The sequence below is a fragment of the Amblyomma mixtum genome, chromosome 3 (genome assembly GCF_055824585.1).
Source record: "Amblyomma mixtum isolate Tamu chromosome 3, ASM5582458v1, whole genome shotgun sequence".
Classification (NCBI taxonomy): Eukaryota; Metazoa; Arthropoda; class Arachnida; order Ixodida; family Ixodidae; genus Amblyomma; species Amblyomma mixtum.
In genome coordinates this window covers 232,406,817-232,417,021 of record NC_143014.1, presented here as the reverse complement: position 1 = coordinate 232,417,021, position 10,205 = coordinate 232,406,817, and the positions used below count along the sequence as shown (strand labels likewise).

Sequence of the window (10,205 nt, the reverse complement as noted above, 5' to 3'; positions counted from 1 at the left end):
ACACTGAGCACTGTTGACGATCTGAAAGTCCGCATTGAGGATGCGTTCACCAAAATTGATGACTCTATGCGGGAGAACGCCTTCAAAACATGCGTAAAGCGCATTGAGAAATGAATTGAAGCAAACGGCGGCCACATCGAGTGCTGAGCTCAACACTGCCTGAAGCACTGCTCCATAAACGGCCCTCTTCAGGGCCACCCAAATCCTGTCTGGCGAAAGATCGCGCAGCTCCGCTGCTCCGCACCCTAGGCATCCTCTCTAAAAATAAACCAGAACAAAACATTAACTCAGACGGCGTGGCACAGCAGCTGCTCGCTGTTTCGCCTTAAAATACCATTAACGTTAACTGCATTTAAAGTTCGACATCGACAAACAGTAGCCGGTGACAAGAAAAGCGAAAGCAGACGACGCGAAGCGAACATGACAACACTTTATTGCGATAGACAGAAACCGAACTCGTTGAAATTGCGGCAATTTTTGTGCAAACAATGTTTTCTATGTCCACCATTGATAACGTGGTGAAGTAAGTTCTTTTAAAATAAACCGCGCACCCGCGCAGCCGTCCTCGGTAGAGGGTTCGTTTCACCGGTGGCTACGAGATGGCGCCACGCGTACCATTGCTGCGAAGTCTCGATTTTGGTTCTCCGTCGCCACAGACGATGGGGATTTCCAAATAATTCTGGCCGAATCAGGCAAGTACTCCACCTAAATGTGGTATAAAACAAAACTGACCGCCAAATGCAACCTCTGTGTGAAATTTGAGCCCGAACAAACATGCGCTTAGGCCGAGAGAATTTTTTTTCGATTTTCTCTGATTTACGCAACAGTCAGTATGTACCTTCAATTGCATGTACCTTCATGTTACCTTCAATTACAGATGATACAAACTGATGATACTGAGATGATATAAACTTTTGTATCAAAAGTTTGACACAATTGCTTGTCACACACCGTTGAGGGTAATGTAATGAAATTTCTCGTTGCATTCGGCTAAATCTTTTTAAGTCAGTTTGCAGGCTAGAATCATGAGTTATTCGAACGAAGTGGCCGAGTGTTTCACTCGGATCTTTATGGATTCAGCGTATGAGGAATCACCATTCAGATGCGCGTCTTCATTTCTCAGTGCGCACCCTACAGCTACGTCGAACGCTCCTGATGACGCACTAATTGTTTCGCCTTTACAGCACATAAGCTGTCTTAAGTGCCCTCCAAATTTTTTTCATGCTTTGCATGGCCTAACACCTTACATGACACAGCCATCATTTTGTTGATGAAACTGCAACTATGACAGAAAAAAAAACGTGAAGGGCGAATAAAAATGCAAAAAAGAAGTGCCATTAGCACTCGGTGTTCCCATGTGGTCTCCCTCCCAAGTACTGACCGAGCCCAATGCTGCTTAGCTTCGGTGATCGGACGAGAACCGGCGTATTCAGCATGGTATGGCCAATGGCGAGCGACAATGCTTTCCGAGGGCTTTATGTACTGTGTTCGGCCCTCCGGGATGCAAAACTGCGCATGGATACTTCCCTCGCTCGTGGCAACAGCCGCCAAGCATGCAGCTGCGCTTTTCTGAGCCGTTCTGGCGAACCTAAACCACTGCGGCATGCACGGAAAGAGCAGCGGGAGCGAGCCTGTGTTGTTTACACATGGACCGGCAGTTAGTGCGCCTCGGTGGGCGCAAATTGTGAGCTTCTGAGCAGTGCGCACACTGGGCCTCCCAGCTATCTCGGGGCTTTTCTAGAGTTTAATCTGCAGTGTACCCACCGCGGCAGACGTCAGAATAGACACTTTTAGTTGGACGTACTCAGTGAGCTTGCGCACGCAACGACACCGCGGGTAGCGAATGCGCATGCGCAGAACGCAACGTATCTAGCCGCGCGTTGCGGACGCCCGCCCGCTGTAAAGCATAGCGTAGCGTACGCAACGCGGGACGCTACGTGCTGCGTAGAGAACATGGTGGCGACCATCTCGCCCGCTTCTGACCGATTTCACTTTGCCGCTGCTTTCTTCAACGCGATGGCTCGCTCTAAACTGTGCTGTTAGCTTTTGACAGCCGTCGCCGTAGCTCAGCGGTAGAGCACCGGACGCGTAATTCGGAGGTCGTGGGTTCGGATCCCACCGGCGGCATGTGGTTTTTTCTTCTGCTTTTCTAATCAATTAGCTTTAAGCGATAACATATTCAGTTATATAATAAATTGATCAACACCACAAAATATAACATTAATTAAAAAAAATCCCCTGTGCCCCTTGGTTTCAGTGGCTGTTGGCTTCTCTCATATTTATAACGAGCCCCTCATTCCCCTTTCCTTGTCTGCTTAATTGCTTAACGAGGGCCTCGGCTGGTATCCTTTCATGACATTACTAATCATTTCCGACTTGAGCGGAGGATTTACCCACCCCCGGACAAGCAATTGGTGAAGGCGCAGGAATGCGTCTGGCGACGATTGCAGACTAGATGTTTCTTCAACCCATACGTGTTGAGCAAAATCTACCCGGACATTCAGCCGGAGTGCAAATGGTGTCACGAATTGGCAACCTATGACCACATATTATGGAGCTGTAGCATAGCACCGCCACCGGCGGGCATTATGCGTGATCCTTCCCTCGAGCAGTGGGAGGCCGTGCTGGCCAGCTCAGACCCGGTCGTCCAGACCAGGGCCGTGGAGTGGGCCACCCAGGTCGCCGTCAGCCATGGGTTGATGGCCATCTAACACGGAATCGTCCACACATGCTCTCTGACGAAAATAAAGTTTTTCCATCCACCATCCATCGGTTCTGGCAGCCTTGATGCCTTAGGAAGCATAAGAGGGTTCTCACACAGCTTCCACCCTCGCCGTTCTGATGACGTTCTACGTCACATCAGCGGTAACTCAGGACGTGCTACGTCCACCGCTTAAGAGCGTGGGTGGCACTGGTGAACACTCCCAAGGTTAGGTTATTTGTAAACATAAATACCCCCGAAAGCAAAAGGTTTGACAGCCGTCGCCGTAGCTCAGCGGTAGAGCACCGGACGCGTAATTCGGAGGTCGTGGGTTCGGATCCCACCGGCGGCATGTGGTTGTTTTTTCTTCTGCTTTTCTAATCAATTAGCTTTAAGCGATAACATATTCAGTAATATAATAAATTGATCAACACCACAAAATATAAAATTAAAAAAAAATCCCCTGTGCCCCTTGGTTTCAGTGGCTGTTGGCTTCTCTCATCCTTGTTCTTCAGGTAATGAGGCGATTTTTGACCTTTTAAGCCTAACTAATGTTGTGTACGTTTATCGCCACAGCAACCGCACCTGTGGAATAATTTTTTTAGTCATGTGCCTACTTTTGCATTTAATTAAACATTATAAATTTTTTCCTCTATTAAAAACAGTAATATACTATTCATATTGTCAGAAACTGAAAAATGTTCAGCCGAGCGCTACAGCGCTTTCAGTTTTTGTCACTAGATGGCGACACAACACAACGCGCTACGAGACAGCTCTGCGGTGGTACGTCCAACTATAAGTGTGACGGGGGTGGCCTTTACAGCGTACGGAACGTAGTGAGCGTTGCGTACGCAATGTCGTTACGTACGCAGCAACTAAAAGTGTCTAATGACAGGCGAGACGCCACGGGTTCGCTTCGAGTTTTGCCACAGTTTCGCGTCCGCATGTACTACACGTTGCCGATGGGATTGTATTATCGATAACAAAACGTCACCTCCTATAGTTGCCTGAGACACTGCATATGGAGGCAATATAAAATTAGAGAAAAAATTACAAGATATTCTGCGCTCGTGGGCGAATACTACGTGGTGATTCATCCATTATTTTTTTATGTACCATTACAGTGAAAAAACAAAACTAAAGTGAGGTGTGTATAGTTCATTACCTATTTTAATCACACTTAACGATGATCGGCAAAATCCCTAAATAAAAAAAGCTTTCACGCAGTTCCGTAAATGGTGGCATTTTCGAAGACAGCTTTATTCCGAAAGCATGAGTAGAAAACTTGTATTGACGCGGGCATTGCACGTGAGTCTGCACGAGCTGCCAGCAGAGGGGCAAGCAAAGCAGGGACCTCGGAAGTGGCGTCGCTTCTTGCCCACAAGGTTTCTCCTGCAAAATAACAGTTCAAGATAAGATTACAAACAAATATAAAATTTAAAACCTAAATAAAAAGAATAAATAAAAAATATCGATTTCCTGCCCCTCCCCCACACACTGACTAAAAATAGAGGTTCTCGAGTGTCCACAGCAAAGGACAGTTTCAAAAGAAGGTCCATTAAGCAAAATATTCAGTGATTTTCAGGAGCAACCCAATTGTTTTTCGAGTTTTCAAGTTCGGATTCTGAAATCACGGAGCTCTGTAGCCGTTCTTGAGGCCATCCAGTTCAAGGGCGACGCACACACTATAAAAAAATCCTGGCTTACTTAGTGAAAGCCAGAAATTTTGCCTTGGTCTTATTACCTCCAGAAAACACCAGTTATGCTGGCGCTGTTTGGACGAGCTCCGTACAAAGGAGACTCACTGAAATGCAAACTGCCACCCTTAAGGAACGCAGTTCAGTTTAACAGCACAGCAGAAGTGCATATCTGCGATGAACTAATAAGAAATTTGAGTAAAATTGTGGCTTAAACAGCCACCTTGCATAGCAACCCCCCCCCCCCCCCCCCCCGAAATGTGTCAAACTGCATCCCGAAGGTGCAGTTAGCCCCGTATTACCACTGCTCGTCTAGTAGGCTGCTCAGCACCAACATTCAGGTACCCGCCTCGACATGTAGACAAGCAGACTAATAAGCAGCACACCATGGTTGTATCTCGCAATCCTTGCCTGGGCTGAAGTGACAGCCACCATGGATGTGCACAGCTGGAGACGGCCGGCAGCTATTTCGCATCGAAGCGGTGCTAAGGCTCATTTGCAGGATACTAATGCTCATAGATACCACACACGTGTTAGTGATGCAAAACGAGTGCATTAATGAGTAGAAAGCCTCAACCTCTGGCTGCCAAAGGCCGAGGTCTGGCGGTTTCAATGCCAGAAAGATTTTGATTTGATTTGATATGTTGGGGTTTAACGTCCCAAAGCAACTGAGGCTATGAGAGACGCCGTAGTGAAGGGCTCCGGATATTTCGACCACCTGGGGTTCTTTAACAAGCACTGACATCGCACAGCACACGGGCCTCTGGAATTTCGCCTTCATCGAAATTCAGCCACCGCAGCCGGGATCGAACCCGCGTCTTTCGGGTCAGCAGCCGAGCACCGTAACCACTGCGCCACCGCGGCGGGTCAATGCCAGAAAGACATTAACAGTAGAAAGCATGGGGAGCCAATATATACTCGCTGAGCCAAAGCTCAACTTGCAATCACATACCATCATGCTCGAACAGTGCCGCCTTGTCATGGTTTTCTGCAAAGCCCACTGCTAGGATGCATTGTGAGCAAAAGCAAATACGAACACGGCTTATACACTGCCAAAGTACAAACGTTCCGCTGTATCGCACTCACTCTCGTGGTACTACGGATTATCTACGAATGCACGAGTCCTGACTGCTCACAGTGACGCGTAGAGGAGGCCAAGGTAGGTTTGAAATTCCATGGCACGTCGCAGCTGCGAGGCAAGCTCCGATTTTATTCTCGCTATGCCCCACGTTATGTGTGTACTATCGGGGACAAAAGTATACGGGAGGCGTAAAATGCACAGCTAAAGACTATTGCTCTGTTGTTGACCAGCGTCTCGAGACCACACCTATGAAGGTAAAAGTTAGACACACATACTCTAAAAAACATGAGGCCTCTGCACCGACATTGCTTTTCGGTGAAAAAACTGTTTTCCTCGAGAGTACATTTGCCCAACAGTCGCCACTTCTCTTAGCAATGCCTATTATATCATGTGACAATGGCGAATGAAGTCCTTTCCTGTTCTACACAGGAATGGCCTAGAGCAATCTTTAGGATGTTTTGTAGTAGACAAAAGGTCAGTCTGGAGGAGCCTCCCATGTTTGTGGCAGGAGCCCGGCACGTTGCAATTAGATAACCATGCGAATGTACAGGGATATGCCAACCAGCTTTTGCCACACTTTAAAAAATGACTGCGATTCTTGCAGATTTGATTGTCCTACTTTGCGAGTTGCGTCACATTTTGGGCAATGACAAAGCGTGATAAATATGCACACAATCCCATAGATCCGAGCTCAGCTTTCCTGCCTGCCAGCTGTGGCAACTACTGTATTTACTAAATTCCAGCGTGAACATTTTTCTGCAGAGAAAATCGTCAAAAGGTGACCCATTTCCTTGTCACTGAAACCGAAGTATGCACCAGTCATTTGCCCCTTTAGTGCACTTTATTGAAAGCTACATGCTATCACGAGCTGTGATAAATGAACGTGCACTCTCATGTGCGTTGGAAACGAGTATGGAAATGAAATGAAAGCAACATCCTTTCGGCATCGACACCACAAGATGGCGGCTGAGTACTTCTTGTGCGTCGATACAGTACAAGGTCGGTAATTCAAGCCGCTTCAGTTCTTAAAATGTGGGTAATTCGAACAGCTGATGCGATGCCGCCCAAAGCCCATGTCAGTCTCTGTCATTGGACGTTCAATAATTCGGATGCTAAGCGCCTCACATCGGGTTATGCGGACAGCTTCACAAAGGAAGGCAGCATCCAGGTACGACTGGTGTGCCAAGTAATCAACAAATGACTTCTACTCAATCCTGAATTGCATGCGTCAGAGTTGGTCGCACACCCCTGATGTGCGCACAAACAGGTGGCGTGACGAAAATGGACTGCCCTTGCTTTGGGAAATGGTCCGACTGCTTAGTTACCAAGGCTTAAAACAGTTATGTACCTTCACGCAGAAACTGAAGCAGCCTGCAGCTCATGGCTATCAGCAGAGCACAAAACTCAAAGATCTAAAACTAAAATGACAGAAACAATGTGATTACTGTTACCTAAAAGTTTCTGTATCAAATGTGTGACGCGTACAAGTAAAAACATATATACATGACAAGCTACTAGACCTGGGACAGGCCACTCACTGCTTGGGACAAGCCACTAGACCTGGGACTTGCCAGTGAATTAATACATATGTACAAATAACACTAGACACTAAAAACCTGAAATTTCAGACTTAAGCATTTCTTAAAGCATTTTGCAATCACAGCACACGGCAAAATAAGTAGACCACTTACTCTTTTTCTGAGACAAGTTCGATACTGCTTCAGAACATCGCCAACTCTAAGGTATTTTTCGCTATCTGACAGCAGCAAGCATCATTAAAGGCATCTATCTGTGTGTGTGGTGTTGGAGAGCACTCAACTTCTCTCCTAACAACATTTGTTTGGAGAGACGATAATGATCCAGGACTTTTCAGGACACAAGTGTCCTGTTCCAACCACCAGTCTATCTTGATCCACCTGCAATTTTCCTTGCCATAAGCATGGTCACAAACTAAAAGGTCACAGCACCAGTTACACAGAAAAATAAGTCAACCATTGACTCCTTTTCTGAGACAATCTCAATACAGCCTCAGAACACTGCTAACTCTAAGGTACTTCGCTATCTGATAGCAACAAGCATCATTCAAGGCGCCTATCTATGTGTGTGGTGCTGGAGAGCGCTCGACTTCTTTCCTAACAACATTTGTCACAACAAGGTAGTTGCAGCACAAGTTCTATTCTGCAGACACCAGCAGTTTACATGGGTCTGCTTGGGTGCCTTCAGTGGCCTCAGTTGCAAATGGGAGGGAGACTTTGAATAGAATCATTTACTAAGCCTCCGCAGAATCCCTCGTAAAGTACGACCCCAAAACAAACTGCACAGCCCAGGTCAACCTCTGCATGTTCCACCGAAGTGCTTCGCAAATACAGACGGATCCACTACCATGTGGCGGGTCTGCGCAGATCGTAATGTCCAAGATAACATGGTTCTCTTCTGTTGCAGTAGCTAGTGGCTCTAGGGCAAATGAACTTATGACAGCATAAAAAATACCATTCAAGAAAGTGCAGAAACCAAACTATACCTTAAGTAAGGCAGCCCGGGACACACTCACTCTGGTTGTTGACCAATGTCGATAAGAAGGAAACACACTAACTGTACAAAGTACAGGGAGCAAATATTTACTGACTGAGTGAAAGCTCAACTGTGGGAGGATGATATTAGGGCACAGTTCCATGCCATCTTGCTCAAATCAGTGTCACCTGAGATGCATCCACACCGCACTCCTCAGCTACCTTCTCCACGATATCACACGAAGGTGCTTCCGGTGATGTGGAGAAGTTCAGCAAAGTGGCCTCGCATTTCACAATGATCACCAATTTTTCCCTTGTCACTGGTGAGACCACTTCGACAAAACATGAGGCGCTGTTGCATGACTCATACCATAGGTGAATGCAGCTAACCTTCTCTGCCTTCTGCAATATCTGCAGCGTCTCCTTCGTGTGTTGAACCTCATTATAGGAATGAACATGGCTGCAGCAGATTTCGCTGACCTTTGTGACATTTTGAAGGGACTTTCTGGACGTGTGCTTCCAGTGCTACCTTGCGGCAACACAACACAGTCCTTGTCTGAATCACACTCAATGGCAACAACTTTGTGCTTGCGAGTTTTTTTCCTTTTTCTTGGATGATGGGTGACAGACCCACTGCACTGCTGGGCATTGTCATGAGATTGCTGCAGCCACTTTGTCAATCGGGAAAGCAACTCCTCCGAAAAAATGTTTGCGCTGAACAGGCCCTTGCATAAATCCATGTGAGTTCGGCACCTGATTTTCTTAATTTCTTCCAAAACCCGTCCAAATCTCTGTGTTCTGCTTTTTAGCTTTAGCCGTCTTGAGAATTCCGGACCACAGCAAAACAATTGAATGTGGAACATAGAATACATATACATATGTGAAAAAGACTGACTGTCTTTGCTTTATAACTTTATAAATATGTAGACTGATTTATACCGAGTTGCAGGCATTTTAAAAACTATTATTTCTGTAGCACAGAGCCAAATTACCTGCGCTTCCAGTGAAGGAGGAACAGAAAATTACTGTTTTCGTGAACAGCCTTCTGTTAAGGATGTTTAAGACATTCTTTCTATAACAACCGAAATTTTGTGTAAAAAGAACTTTAGTGTTACACACATTTCTTACAATCAGGAGCAGAATCGCAGACAGCGCCCGTGCGAGTGGTGCCATGTCAAGGTTGAAACTAGGTTCACTGCTCCGTTCTCTGCTCCAGAAGTGCATTGTCATGTGGTGCCTGTATGTAGTGCAACACAATTAGGAGCTTGTAGTGCCAGTCAATTACTTTTGTCTCCGAGATTGAGGAGAGTAGTAGATGAGGCATTAATTAATGTGAAGCATATTGAGGGCATATCCCTGCATACCCTCTGAAAATAATAATAAATATCAATAAATAAACAATAACTAAAAGAAACAACGTGACATGTGTCAAACACAAATGAAATAAAACCATAAAAATTGCAAATTTTACAGCAATACACTTAAGAGGGGAGCCTGGTATTGAAAAAATTTTGCAATAATCTAGTAATAATTGTGAAATCTTCAGTGGAAATGTATTTTTCTGTGCCGATTATAAATATATCCTAGAATATTATAAAAAACAAATCCCCGAACACTTATATTCTTGTTATGCAGGCCCTTTGCAAAGAACTTCCAAGAAAGTTTGTCCCCGAGAACCTGCCAAAATGCATGCCACTGGTTTTCCCTGACACTGAGGAATGCAACAAGGGCAAAACTATCATCCTGCCTATCACAGAACTTTAGCCACAGGGCACAGAAGCCGCCACCTCAGATACAGGAATACAAACTTTCATTTGCATTTTTGAACTGGCAACCCGAAAAACCCACAACTAAACCACCATGATAGGCAGGAAGACCACCCCACAATCACTGCACTCCCCCATGTCAATAGAACACATAACATACACCCAAGAAAGCACTCTGCCCTCACCCCCCCACCCCCCTCTAACAGCTCCGAACAAAAACTCAAGGAAAACTCTGAGGGAAACTCTGTACATGAAACTAAACCACATACCTAGAATATTTAGATATCAACTGTGACCACACCAACAAAGAATATTTTTCAAGACCCAACTCCTCCCTTAATGGAAACAGCGATAATAGCCATCCTCAGTGAATATTTACATCTGTGACCGAATGCAGACACTAACACAATCATTGTCCTAGATTCCGAGCTCTTTTTGTGTGCTACTCAA

The 10,205-nt window shown here is 45.7% G+C and overlaps 1 protein-coding gene and 1 non-coding gene across 10 annotated transcripts in view; both read right to left on the bottom strand.

The window, feature by feature from the left end:
* Positions 1-1,332: 1,332 nt before the first annotated feature.
* Positions 1,333-1,451, bottom strand: LOC149354005 (5S ribosomal RNA). Its single transcript, XR_016292000.1, has one exon. It is a non-coding gene; the product is annotated as a 5S ribosomal RNA (ribosomal RNA).
* Positions 1,452-3,928: 2,477 nt separating this feature from the next.
* LOC149354001 (uncharacterized) overlaps positions 3,929-10,205 on the bottom strand; it is a 79,505-nt gene continuing 73,228 nt past the window's right edge. For all 9 annotated transcript variants that reach the window (XM_089582993.1, XM_089582985.1, XM_089582986.1 and 6 more), the window contains one exon: positions 3,929-4,093. Coding sequence is in view for 1 of the 9 variants with exons in the window: in XM_089582992.1 (XP_089439118.1) it covers positions 3,961-4,093 (133 nt within the window). In the remaining 8 variants the exon portion in view is untranslated. The remainder of the gene's footprint in view (positions 4,094-10,205) is intronic.